The sequence below is a fragment of the Delphinus delphis genome, chromosome 9 (genome assembly GCF_949987515.2).
Source record: "Delphinus delphis chromosome 9, mDelDel1.2, whole genome shotgun sequence".
In the NCBI taxonomy this organism is placed as follows: Eukaryota; Metazoa; Chordata; class Mammalia; order Artiodactyla; family Delphinidae; genus Delphinus; species Delphinus delphis.
This window is the reverse complement of record NC_082691.1, coordinates 70259480-70273926: the sequence shown is the minus strand read 5'-3', so window position 1 is coordinate 70273926 and position 14447 is coordinate 70259480. Positions and strand designations below refer to the sequence as shown.

Sequence of the window (14447 nt, the reverse complement as noted above, 5' to 3'; positions counted from 1 at the left end):
GTTTGTTTCTTCATTTTACTGAAGACAAGTGAAAGGAAGATTCCAATCTAGATGCATGGCAAATGTCTTGCATTTCTGTTGCATCCCAGCATGATTGTTGCCATGCTTATGGTGTATGTTTGCAGATAACATTGTAGTGCTGTGCATTAGGAATTGGGAGTGACTACTTCCACAATTGTATGTATGTAACTGAGTGAAAGGGTGATAAGTAATGATGTAGATGGAGGATCTTTGGAGTACAGATTTATCATTCTCTTGATCCACCATCCAAATTCATTTTAAAATTGAATTCAGGTTAATGATGATTGAAAGTTTTTAAAAAAATAAGTCACCTTTGACTGGTTTCATTTTCTATCACTAACGTAAGTGAGGGACTTTTTTTTTTTTTTGTCTTTTTTGTTTTAAAATAATAGAAGAGAAAAGGAACAGGGAATTAAAAGACTGAAAGAGAAACAGCATGTTGGAAATAGGCAAACATAAGTATTCAAAAAGATAGGGCATTAATTTTTTCCTATAGCTAGAGTTGGGAGAATAAGGTATGAAAAACGTATCATTCAATGTCCTCAGTATATCCCGCTGTGGTAATGTCAGTATAATTGGGGTAACAAAAAAATGTAATTTTACTATTTTACTGACTAAATTCCCTCTTGTTTATCAAAGTGGCCTGCATCCTGCTCAATTCTGCTCAGTAGAAAATAATGTGATTATGAGTTTCTACTGTATATAATATTAAGAATATAATGTTGGTTTTATTACAATCACCTTTCTTAAATTTTTTTTTAAAAATCTCTGAATATCCTTAAGATCCTTGAATTTTTATGTGTTTAGCTTTGTGTTCATGTTTATGACATTTGATTAGTAATTATTCACAGGCCTTATAGAGTTTTAAAGAAATTAGAACTCCCTTTTTAAGATCAATTTCTTCCAGGGCTGGATAGCCCCTGCCATTTGCTAGGCTGAGGTTGGTGCAGGGGTGTTTCTGTCTGGCAGGGTGCTGGAGAAGCGGGTGATGGGACTGGAAGCCAGACTTCCTCTTCTTAGTGTTCTGTTCAGGTTTTTTTCTAGCTTCTTGGAACCTTCTTTGTAAGTGGAAAAACTCAGGTAGTCAAGTTGGAAAAGTGTTCTCTAGATGTTTGTCTTATAGATTCCATTAATTTTGTCTGAATATTAATCTTCAGTTTAAAACAATGATACCATAGATTTGGGCTTGTTGAAACAATTTCAGTTTCTGTTCATGCTGTTTCTGTCCTTTTTTTAACTCTGGTCTCCTTTGTTTTAGGTTTAGCAGTTTCCCTACAACTCTTGCATGGAGACATTGAACAAATCAGAAGGGAATACTCATCAGTATTTTCTCATGGAGTATCCATCACCCGGAAGTTGGGTTTTTCTAATATTATTATGCCTGGTAAGTGACTTGGGATGCACTACATGATGAAATATGGCTACTTTGTCTGCTTTTGACGCTTGAGAAATTTTTCAAATTGTCAGCTTCAAAGAGTTCAAATGGGCCATGCTTAAGAATAAAATGAGATATTTAATTCCTTTTTTAAAAAATCTTTACATTTTTATTATATTAGGGTGGATAACTTGTGGGGGTCATGGTTGCATTTCATTATGGCCATAATAGGAAAACTGAAGTTGAATACAGAAAATATTTTACCCTCTGGTGGGAAGTGTTATTGAAGTCACTTAGGGGAAATCCTTACAGGTTTTGGCAAGAATGGTTATTAAGCAATGGTTAGCCTTTTTTGGAGGCTTTTTCCACCAGAGATATGTGTGTATGTGTGTATATAAATAAGCAGCCATATGCAGATGCTATATGTATTTCTATACATCTCCTCTTTCTATTTGTATATATAAATCAGATCTATATTAGCAACCAAAAGAGACTCCAAAAAAGTGTTTGTTTCTGAGTGGAAATGGTAGAAGTTAAGGAGATTCACACCAACAAAGTAAATGCCAAGTAAGTCTTTCTCAGGGCTCTACATCCTACTTTCCACAACCAAGAAAAAAAAAAATAGACCAAATAGTCTCAAATTGTCGACAGTATTTTTAGAAATGAGATCCTTTAAATCACTGTTTAAATCCCATGTGTAAAAAGCAAGCAATGGAAGTTGCATCTGACAGGCCTCTGGCGCAGTTATGAGACTGATGGTAGGACTGTTGTCCATAAAGACCTAACATGATGCAGAAACTGACTGGCATTGACTGTCGCGGCATTTTGTGATCTCCTGACGGAAATGCATTCATGCAGGAAAGCCTAAGAGAACAGCCTGGAAAGTTTCCTGAGGTGGCCTGACCTAGCTTAGGGACCCAGTCTGCCTGAGCATCTTCTGTTAACTATTGTCGAAAATGACTGTTTACAGCACTGTTTACTTGGTGGCATGTTATTCAGTGGCTCTTGCAACCATTCATTATTTCCTTCAGTTGCTATAAATAGCTGGTATTTCCTCTTTAACAAAAAAGAAAAAAATTTCATCCCACTGGGAAGCAAATTGATGGGTAAATCTAATATAAAAAGCATATTTTAGAACAGAATGCAGCCAGCTGCTAAAAGAATTCCTCAGCTTGGTCTCTGAGCCGCATCATTGAGAAATGGAAAAATATTAAGCAACATGACACTTCACTGGCTGAATAATTGTCTGGGGTGTGCTGTGCTCATGCAGCTCTTGTCTGGCTTTAATGATGAAAATGAGCTTTCTGTGGAATAAGTTTCACTTCTGTCCCTTTCTCATACCACGTTATGGCGAGGTTCATGCTGACCAGGGAATCATCCTCCTAGACACATGTCTGCAGTGCCCAAGACTGCAAGAGATTTTTTTTAAAGCACTTGCTTCTTTTTCTTCTCTCATTTTTTCTTCTTTGGCTTTTGAGTCTTTCAAATTAGATGGAGAAGGGAAGGATGTGTGTATTAACTTAAACAGCTGAAAGCAACTTTACAACTCAATGGAATGTTTTACATTGGCAAACATAACAGCCATTGTTTTGTTTTCCTTTGTTATTTTTTAGAATTTTGACTTGTCAGTTAATTCTCACTGGTGGCTCTGATGAAAACTTGAGCTGAGTTTTCAATAAGAAAATATATGTGAACAGCATTTCTGATCCCAGTGTTATATTGACAGTCTGCTAGGATGATGGGGTTTTTTGTTTGTTTTCCTTTTGTTTTTCTAGACTTGTCCTTCAGAGTTAGTATTGTGAATAGGGGTCAGGATGGGTGAAGCACGTGTTTATACCTACAGGACCTTCATTAACTTAGTTACTGCCTTTCTGCAGAATGAATTATCTGTGGTCCTGACACTAACAGGAACGTACACAAAACTCTTCTTGAGGATCACAGAATGTCATCAATGCCAAACTGTATTTGGGATGGGAAAACCGTGTAAACAGAGATTCTCCCCTTGGTCTGGCTTTTGCATGGGCTGGTCTCGGGAATGTCACCTGGTATAAGGAGACTACCTGCCCATGTGCTTTCGGCCTGTCATGAAGTCCTCCGAACCCTTCCTGTTGCTAAGGGTCAGTCATTCAGCACTTTATTTCTTAGAGTACCCAGTTTCCAAAGAAGAAAAGTTACCCTCTGTGAAGCTCCATCACTGCCACCTACGAACCAAATAACTCTACAGAAAGTTCCATGGTCTGGCCTCTGAGCCCACGAGAGGGAGGGCAGTGAAAATGTTTCAGTCAGTGCTCTCCAGTTGAAATACAGTGCGAGCCACAAATGTAATTTTAACTTTTCTAGTAACCATTTTTAAAAAAGTAGGAAGAAAGAGATGAAATTAATTTTAACAATATATTTTATTTAACCCAATGCATCCAAAATATCGTTTTAATAGGTAATCCATATAAAAAATTCATAATGAGTTATTTTACACTATTTCAACCTAAGTCTTTGAAGGCTGGTAACTACTATACATTACAGCATATCTCTTTCCAGCCAAGTCACATTTCAAGGACTCAGTTGCCACATGTGGCAGTCGTTATGGGATTGGACAGCCAAGCTTTAAATGTCTTAACAGACTGTACAAAGCAGAGCTCGAGCCGTTGCTGAATATCAGGAAGGACTAAGTTTCTATCCACCAGACGCTTTGGAACAAAGCTGGCTGATGTGTCAGGAATGTCATGGGAGGTGAGGCGGTGTCCTCCTCCCACCCTAAGGGTCCATTCTTATTCTGAGTTGATGCTTCTTTCTAGGCAATCATCATGGTCTCCCTACTTTATCTTCCCTACCTGTACCCTGTCTCCTGGAGACTTGTTGTCACATATCAACCGGTAAAACTATCCCTCTTTGTTAAGGAACACTTAATTAATACCTTCCATTGCATTCACTTTTAATACATCTTGGCAGTTCCTAATCCTAAAAAGAATTAAGGAAAAGTGGTGGACTGATAGGGGAGGGAAGGGTTGAGATTTGGAGGCTAGAGGCTCACACTGAAAACGATGAACAGAGCCTATGTTTCAAATGGTTGCTAGCAGTAGTAGCTGTGATAGTGATTTCCAGATTTGTTTAAGTTTATTTTACAAGTATTTTCCAGAGTAAGCCTCCTTTTCCTTTGGTCTTTAGGCAGTAGTTCAAATAAGTCAAATTTCTATTTGGTTAAAGTTGACTAGATAGTGATTTATAAGACTGGGGTAAGAAGAATGTTGTAGAGATGTTTGCCTCCCATTTAAGAAGATATATAATTTTACTCTTTTAAATATATATATTATTATTATTATTTACCACTTACTGATAGAGACATGTACATCACCAGATGGAATTGCCTCAAATAATCCTTCTTTTGGAGAAAGCAAGTGGGACCCTGCTTTATTTGATGTTCCCTAAAAATATATCGTAAATCTAACCAAAGGTCACCACGCCCCAGTCCAAGTCACTGGACCTCCATATCATATAGGTGCAACTACTCTGCTTAGATCTGAACCCCTGATCATGTCACCAAGGAGTGGTGGTCTTTCACCCAAGGAATGCCACAGTGACCAAAGAGAGGGGGAGGCGTGTCACCCTGAGGTTGGATCCCAGCCCCAGATCACATTGGGGAAGAGGCTGCTGCCCCCAAATTATAAAGCTTACATGCCCCACTTGCCCAAGGGTGTAGGGTTTCCCCAACAGACACTACCAGAAATGCATGCGTTGTCCTAGAGTATGAAGGGCAGCCCATCCCTGCTCCTGTCTTTGTGCACCACTGTCTGGAAAGTCCTTCATGGCTGCTGTTGTATCATTTGCTTGATAGTCATAAACAGAAATTAAAAAGCTACCCCCTCGAAAGCTTAACATCTCAGAGTATTCTTTTAAAATAAAGCAAAACAAAAACGAGAACAGATATGTTTTACTGAAGTGTACTCTATGTGAGAAATCCAAGGTTAATTTTTCATCCCATGCATAAGTTTTTCCTGTGTGTGGTCTGCCTTGATTTCCTGTTACTTGTGAATCTTGCCCCTATCCCTTACCCTGCCCCTCCCCCCTCCACCGCTGCCCTGAAGGTATCCTGAAGTAGTAGAAGCCTAGGTGTGAATGGCATATTATATTAGTTTCCTATGGCTACTGTAACAAATCGTCACAAATGGGGTGGCTTAAAACAATGCAAATGTACTATTTTACCGTTCCGGAGATGAGAAGTTTGCATGAGTCTCACTGGGCTAATATCAGGGTGTCAGCAGGGCTGCATTTCTTCTGATGCATTCTCTAAAGGAGAATGCCTTTTCTTGTCTTTGCCAGCTTCTGGAGACTCCCTGTACTCTTTGGCTTATGGCCCAACATCATTCAACCTCTGCTTCTCTCATCATATCCCCTTCTCTGACCCTGACCTTCTGCCTCCCTCTTATAAGGACCTTTGTAATTATATTGAGTCCACCCTGATAATCAAAGAAAATCTCCCCATCTCAAGATTGTCAGCTTAATCACATCTGCGAAGTCCCTTTTGCCGTGTAAAGTAATCTATTCACAGGTTCCCAGGATTAGGACCTGGACATCTTTGGGGAGGTAACGGGGTGCCTGCTACACACATGAAGGGCCATCCAGCTCAACCATGTGTCCAATGCATGAATGTCCTCCTGAGGTCCCTGAGGATGGTTTTCCGGCTTGTACTTGAGTATTAATAATGGCCAAGATCACACCATCACATCTTACATCTTCTCTCAAAATGACCTCTTTCATGTTGAACTCGTCTCCCTCTACCTTCTATCCATTGGGTTGAGTTTCTCTGCTTGTAACCTCAACATTTTAAAATTCAGTTAACTCTCGTCTCCCTCATCTCTCCTCTGATGGGTCCCTTCTCCATATCATTTATGGTCTGGATGATACCGTTTCTGTCTGTCTCTGTCCTAGAAATGAAATCAGTGCTTCATAATTGGTCTGACCAATCAGGGTGGGACTGTTACCTTCCTTGCTCGAGGCACTAGTCTTTTGGAGACAAAGGCTGAATTGCACTAGCTTATTTGATGGATGTTCTCATCCTATTGAATTACATTTTCATTGCTAAAGCAGAGATACGGATAGTACATTGGGCATGATTCTTAATCTCTATAGTTTAGTTTCCTCATCTGTAAAATGGAAAAATAGGGCCTTTCTATAAGGTTAATATGAGGATTTAATGAGATATTCTACTTGTAGCACTTGGCTATAAGTACCTGACTACTGTCTATCTGCTACTATCTACTACTAAACATCATCATCATCATAATCATCATCATCATCTAAGTTCACAAAAACCCGGAGTCTTTTATGTATGTTCTTTTGTTTTTAAGAAGGACAGGAACTTTTCTTTTCCAGTTCCAAAAATAACAGCAAATATCTAGCACAGAAAAGGCACTGGACTAGCCCCTGAGGCTGGGGACAGTGGTTTACTTGATGTGATGAACATGTCCTCTATGCCTTTATCCAGTTCATTCATAGGACAGAATCAAGGATCAGGTTTTCAGCTACTGATAAAAACCTCTTGCCTGTTGAGGTCAAGCCATAAATCAACCCCATTTGATTGTAGTCACTGAACTCTTTTTGAGTTTGTTCCTATTGCTGTGGCCTTATCTCTATCTCGTCTACAGTGATGTTTTGAGAAGCCTTCACATGTGTAAAGGCTTCCCAGTCAGTGGGCCTGTGAAACAGAGAGAAGTGTCAAGCACATCAAATTTACAGAGCAATAAATTTAAGATGTGCAGGGTATTAATAAACATTGTCAGGCAAGTAGCTTTTCACGATTGGTGCTATGACTCCATTTCATACTTAGTTTATGATTTCTCTCCTAATTACCCAAGGTGCTTTCTTAACACTATTTGGGCTTATTAGTTTTCTTCAGAGCCAACCTCAAGTGTATTGACTTTAATTAGCACTTGTTTCAACTTTATCCTTCTGCATATTTTGGCAAAACGTGGCACCTTGCAGTATTAGAACATAGCAAGCTGCACATTCCTGGGGGGACACAGGCAGAATGGCATTCAGGAGAAATGTTCTTGTCATGTATTCTCTTTTCAAAGAAATCTTATTTTAGTCTACAAGTTTTGCAAAAGATAAAGAGGGTTACAGGGACAGGGACAGTGACAGTTAAAGAACAGAAAACTAAAACATATGTATAAGGTGTTTTAATTTATGAGTGTGTTACAGTCCAGAACTTCTTTTGTAAGTCACAGAAACAGCAAGCATGACATAATAGTCTCGGCCCTCCTACTGCCTCTCCCATCCCTACCTCTCTGCCTTTACCCCTTCCCCACTTTCATAACACAGAAACTTGAGGCCCCAAGGTTTATCTTACCCTGTCTAGACTAATGTCACAGAGAATAGACAGTAGCAGAGAAAGACTTGAATCCAGATCTCCTTATTCCAGTCTTCCTGTGATCCTACCTTTTTTTAGGCTTATTTGAATTCAGAAGAGAGAGAAGAATCCAGCAAAGTTATAAGCTAAACCAGCTCTAGGGGTCCATTTGGGAAGCAAAGGCCATTTTTAACTTTGGTCCCTTTGGAACACACCATAGCTTCCACAGATGTCTCATCCTCTTAGTGAGAGCCTCTCTCATGTGACACCCCCTCTCCTCCATTCAACACCCCGTCTCCTCTTACTTTTATCCATGGCACTTAGCATTATTCAGTGTGCTCTGTGTTTTACTTCTTTGTTCAAGACCTACTCCTACTAGAATCCCTCCACAGGGAAGCCATTTTTGCTTTGTTCACTGCTGAATGTACTGGGCCTAGAATAATATCTGGCACATAGTAGGTGCTCACAGTATATTTGCTGAATGAATACACGAAGAAAGAATTTCCTGGCACTGGCAGTATGTTACTGTCCCCCCACCCCTGTTCTTCTGTAGGGCCAGCCTGCACACAGAGGGGGGGGAGACAGGTTGCCTTGCAAACCTCCCTCACCACCCCCGCTCCCCACCCCCCGTCTTTGCTTAAGTCAGAGTTGCCGGTCCTTCCAACAGCTGAGAGTTGGAAGTCCCCCTCCCAAGAAACACTTCCTCTCCATTTTGCGTGACAGTTAATCCCCACGTAGCTTGGACAAGCTAATCACTCATTACGAGAAATTTCTAAGGTAAAAACTCCTGTAGCTGTACTTCCCATTAATCAGTGTGTGTTTTATAGTCTGTGTGTAAGCACGGCCACTCATCATGTGTCACCTCCTCCAAGAAGCAAAGGAATTTTACTACTGTTAACTAACATCTTTTGCTCTGAAGTACCTTGATTTTTGTGTTGTGTTTTTACCTGCCAAGTCTGTTCGCGGGAAAACTATTGTCAAGAATTTCCTCTCGGATTGTTGAAATAGCACGTGTGCAGACCATTAGCGTTGCAGACCTGTTTTGAGTTGAAATTGATGGCTTCAGAGGACAAAGTTTGTGAGCTTATTTATTCTATAATGTAATTGTTAAAATAAATAGCATTGAGAATGTGTGTTATGTATGTATGAATACATATATATAAAATGATAACTTTATAGTAATTAGATGAACTGAGTTATAAAAAAACTAGAAAACTTGTAAAATTTACTGGACCATTTTCTCTTAAAATTTTTTTTTAATGGATATGGTTAAAACAAAAAACCTTCAAAGCATACACATATACTTTTACATGTGTTGAAATACGTTGCTTTTCTCCTGGAATTCCAAGTTCATTGCCTTTCCAGGTTGATTTGTATGAGTTGTGTGAGAGTACTGAGAAATTCATAAGACAGAGACCACTGTATTAGTTGTTTCCACTAATGTAGTCCTTATATACTCTTTGTAAAGGGTGGGTGAGACGTCATCCCTTTTAGAACTTATTCAGTTTCTCTCTTTTATGGCCCATCTGTTTCCTGTTCCGCCAAAGTCATTTGCAAATGATGTTCTCATTAAAAGTTGGTCTTTATGTAGGAAGGTGACCAGGCACACCTGTATTCCTCCATGTTTTTGAAAGCTAGGGTACTTTCTTAGAAACACTTTGGTCAGGAAGTTTGAGAAATTTCCCAGGTGTGGGCATATTTGTATGGTTATTGTTCCTTCCGGTGATTTACTTTCTTAAGGAGAGATTTTTTATTAGCAAAAACATATATTGCGTTTGGGCCTTCAAATGTTAGAAAGCTATGTTAAGTAAATTCAACCTTGCCAACCTCACCAACATTTACCTTCAAAAACTTTCTAGCCACACTTGGTTTACTTACTTCTCATGTCTGTATCCACTCACTGCTTACCCCTAATTTACTTCTCACAGGAGAGATCAAAGCATGCTGCCGAGCGTGTTCGCCTCACGCTGCCAGTTGGCATTATATTCTATTTTTTTCTTGCAGGAATAAGAAAGGGGGGCAAGGTGAAAAAGCATTCAAGTTTATAAATAGCTAATGGAGAAACAAAAATAGATGATATATGTGTACATAGACTATGTCAGTTTGAATCCAGGGCCTTTCTCATTTGTTTTATAGCTTGATGGCAAGAAATATTAAGCCAAGTGTGTCTGTATGACTGACTTTTTCTACATCTGTGTTCATAAACACTACTCTGGATTCTTCCAGTAGTGAGGTCATTTCATCCACGAATTTTGGGAAAGATTTAAATTGTAACTGTACCCTTTGCAGTCCGATCATTTTCTTCCACTTAGGTATTTCTTCTTCTCTAAATGCTGTGACTATAACGTATTAAGACTAGTTTCTTTGAGCCACCCCTGCTAGGCTGTCATTTTGTAATCGCACCTCATAAATGAAATGAGGGAAATATTGAAAAATGGTGAAATTTGACAACACCTTCCTACCCAGGCCCAGTACTGTCCTCCTAAATCTGCATCTTCAGTACTGCTAACTCAGACTAGCAGAAGCTGGCCTTTGCTTTTCTTGGATGTTGGTAGTAAGGGTGGGGACCTTTTTATAAAAGTATAAATATTGTATATTTTACTTTTATATGTATGCTATAACACTATTTTTATGAACTGAAGTTTTTCTTGATAGAGTACTTTATTACACTTTTTACTATATATAACATGGTTTCAATTTTCCTCTCCTACTAGGTGAAATGCGGAATGATTTATACATCACTATAGAAAGGGGAGAGTTTGAGAAAGGAGGAAAGAGTGTGGCCAGAAATGTGGAAGTTACGATGTTCATTGTAGAGAGTAGCGGCCAGACCTTGAAGGTACGTTAATGCTGGATTCTTTTTGGTAAAACAATTCCACATCCTTGCTTTGGGTTCATCTTTAATGCGATCAGCTAATTTCTGATTTGCATTATTTCCAATCTTATTTTTCTTTTCCACCCCTGTGTAGCTTTTTCTTAAATTATGAAAATGCCTTTTAGAAAAGAAAGTAGAAAAAAAAAAAAAAGGCTTTTACAGTTTGTTTGTGTCAGCAATGTCCTCCTAACAGCTATTCCTTAAATGCAGCATTTTTATGCCATTTCATTTTTCCCCTTTCATCTGTCATAGTTTTGAAGATGCATACTTTTGCTTTTGGCAATTGGTAAAACAAAGCAAAAATCATAGGTCATCCTATGTATTTTCATTTTAACCAAAATAGGGCATGAGGATTAAGCTCTTACTAATTGGGGTTATAATATCAGGTTCCTTTATGGAAGAAGTGTTTCATGTGAGCCCGGGGCTTAGTGAGTTTTACAAGAAGGCACAGAACAGGCTTTTGGCTGTAGCAGGTTGAGAATTTCATCATGTCGTTGACTCCAAATTGGGCACACAGTGGCCCATCTCACTCATGTCACTGAGGTCCTCCCTTAGCCGAGTAGACCCTGGGAGACCAGCCTCAGGATGAAACAGACACAGCCTGTCAGCAGAAGCAAGTGTAGAAACAGGCCCATAAAGAACTGAGGAGATAATTTCACCTGAAATGCTATTTGGGGAGCAGGCAGATACAGCAGAGCAATTGCTCTGCTCCTCCCAACATCATCTTGAAATGAAGCTGTCTTTAACCTGCATATTTCCTTTATTAGGATTTTATCTCCTTTGGCTCTGGAGAGCCACCAGCTAGCGAGTACCACTCCTTTGTGCTTTATCATAACAACAGTCCCAGGTGGTCTGAGCTACTGAAACTTCCTATCCCTGTGGATAAATTCAGGGGAGCGCACATCCGCTTCGAGTTCCGGCATTGTTCCAGTAAGTGTCTGGCAGGATTGTCTCCATGGCTTTGTTGTGCTGGGTAGTCTGCTAACTGAGCTGAAACAACAGTGTGGGCTAATCTGTAGAAAGTGTGTGACAAACCAGAGACCTCCATAAGAGAGAAACGAAGGTGAGTGAACTCCTGGGAGGTGAATGGGCTCACTTCTCGAAGAACCAATAACCTCTGTGGAAACACAGATGCAAGAGGGGAAGGAAACAGAATACCTATGGAAATCTACAGGGTTCTTCTTAAGTTGGTCACTTTCATAAAACCCAGTTCATCACTCTCACAGTCTGGAAAGACTAGATAGAAAGAGAAGATGCAGCAGTAAAGACCTGACTGGCTCAGGTGGTTTTAGGCAGTCCTGACCCATCTGCTGTCTCTCCAGCCAAGAGCTGATCCAGCTCTCAGACAGCTCAAGGGAACCCTCGGGGACTTTCCTAGGCATGTGAAGTCACTAGAAAAGCCTCTGATTGGCTCCAATTCATATTGATTTGCATATATCTACATCACCATGCATCCTCAAACAGTATTCAAATGAGGATCAAGTAATGTCAACTCAAACAGGTCTTAAAGATGATGTGGAGTAATTTCCCCATTTTATAGATCTAAAAAACCCAAGACGTACAGACGTTACAGGATTTATTCATGTGGACATTACTTATCCATAAAGTTATCATTTCCTGTTGTCTCTATTTTAATTCTTTTGCATTCATTACCACCCTCTGAGGCCCCCACTCCCTGCCTCCACCAGCCCCCAGTCTAGGGATATTCTGGTTTTCCCTGTGCCCCAGAAGTGTGTACTTCTGGTAGTGCACATTGTGACCAGAGAAGGTTCTGGTGAATCTTGCTTCAAGAGCAGTATAATAATCAAGAGAGGGACTTCCCTGGTGGCACAGTGGTTAAGAATCCACCTGCCAATGCAGGGGACGTGGGTTCGAGCCCTGGTCCAGGAAGATCCCACATGCCGTGGAGCAACTAAGCCTGTGTGCCACAATTACTGAAGCCCGCACGCCTAGAACCCATGCTCCACAAGAGAAGCCACTGCAATGAGAAACCCACGCACTGCAACAAAGAGTAGCCCCCTCTTGCTGCAACTAGAGAAAGCCCATGTGCAGCAACAAAGACCCAACACAGCCATAAATAAATAAATAGATAGATAGATAAATAAATAAAATCAAGAGATAGAGAAGAACTGCATTATTGGGGAAGCAGCAGGCTCCTCTCCAGTCTGAAAGGAATGGAGGCATTGCCAGTAGATATGCGCCTGTTACATCGCCTGAGTGCTATGTAACTCGCCCACGATTCAGGGAGAGGAGAAGGACTTTGTCTTGTTGTTGGGACTTTGGAATGTTTTGGAATTAGCTCAGAAGCTCCACAAGTTATGCTTTTGTGGATGTTTCAGAATATAGGGAGATGGCTAGCAGGGTCTTACCATTCTTCCAAATTCCTGGAAGAGTTTCATGGGTAGGATTTAAAGTGAGAAAAAATAAAGGACTTTCCATGGTGCCACACCATTCCTTCCACCAATCTTTGTTATAAATTCTCACTTGGGCCTAAGATGAGCTTTGAGCTTTAAGGAAGAAGAAGAGGAAAATAAAAGTGAAATGGGAGAAAAAGGAGGAAGAACATTTGGAGAAAGTTACTATAACTCAGAACTTGGAAACTGGACTAAAGGTGATTTTCAGCAGAACCTGTTAGATCTCTGCCATCTTGTCCTTGTACTTCAAACCTTGTCCACAGGGTTTTGTTTTGTTTTATTTTTAATGTTTGTTGTTAAAATTCAGAAGAAACAGCAACATGTAAAGAAGAAAGAAAGTCCCTACAAACAATCAGTGTAGTCATTTTATCACATGAACTTCCAAGTGTTCTTTGTGTGTACATGTATTTATTTTAAAATATTTGTTCATGAAACAAATATTTATTAAATACCTGCTGTATGTCAACCATTTTACTGGGCGTTGGAAATACGTCAGTGAACACAACAAAATACCTCCTCTCATAGATCTTTCACTCTAAAGAGGGAAGACAGACAACACTTGAGCAAATAAATCTATAATATATCGAGTAGGGTTAAATACAGTGAAGAAGACTAAACTGGAGTCAGGTGCTAGAACGCAGTGGTGCTATGTTGCTGTTTTACATAGGGCTCAGGATAGAGCTCTCTGATAAAGAGGTGTGTCAACAACAACATAAAAGAAGTGAAGGTGTGAGCCTTTGGGTATCTGGGGAAAAAATATTTCAGGCATATAGAACCGTAAGTATAAAACACTTGAGGTTGAAACATGGTTGGCATGAAACACGGTTGGCACTGTCAAGGAATAACAAGGAGGCCAGAATGAGCACGTGAGAGAGTTTGGAGGTGAGAACCAGAGAGGTAGCAGGGGAGCCAGATCCCCTGTTGTCTTTTAGGTCATGGGAAGGACTCTGGACTTTATTTGGAGTGTGAAGAGGCATTAGAGGCTTTAGTTTGAAGATAAGTCTGGCTGCTATATGAATGATAGATTGTAGGTGGGCCAGATGGGAACAGGCCATTTAGGAGGCTTGTGCAGTCCTCAAAGTAAGAGATGTAAATGGTTTGATTCTTGTCTACAGATTTATTGACAGATTGGATGTGAAAGAAGGAGAAAATTCAAGATTGACCCCAAGATTTTGGCCTCATTATGAAGTGGTCATTTAATGAAGTGGGGAAGACAACAGGAAGAATCTGTTTGGAGAGCAAAAATCAAACATTCCATTTTAAATATGTTAAGGCTGAGAAGTCTATTAGACGTTCAACGTATCAAGTAGGCAGTTGAATGAGATCCAAGCTGAAGACTTACACTTGACAATGAGAACATATAGTTCAGTGGTGTGCTGTAAATATTTAACCAGTACTCAGGGTGATGGAGAGGGGAGG

The 14447-nt window shown here is 39.9% G+C and overlaps 1 protein-coding gene across 2 annotated transcripts in view; it reads left to right on the top strand.

Moving 5' to 3' along the window:
• DOCK4 (dedicator of cytokinesis 4) overlaps positions 1-14447 on the top strand; it is a 482641-nt gene that overhangs the window by 299074 nt on the left and 169120 nt on the right. For both annotated transcript variants that reach the window (XM_060020742.1, XM_060020741.1), the window contains exons 13-15: positions 1280-1405; positions 10454-10578; positions 11382-11544. In XM_060020742.1, coding sequence (XP_059876725.1) covers positions 1280-1405; positions 10454-10578; positions 11382-11544 — 414 coding nt within the window. The remainder of the gene's footprint in view (positions 1-1279; positions 1406-10453; positions 10579-11381; positions 11545-14447) is intronic.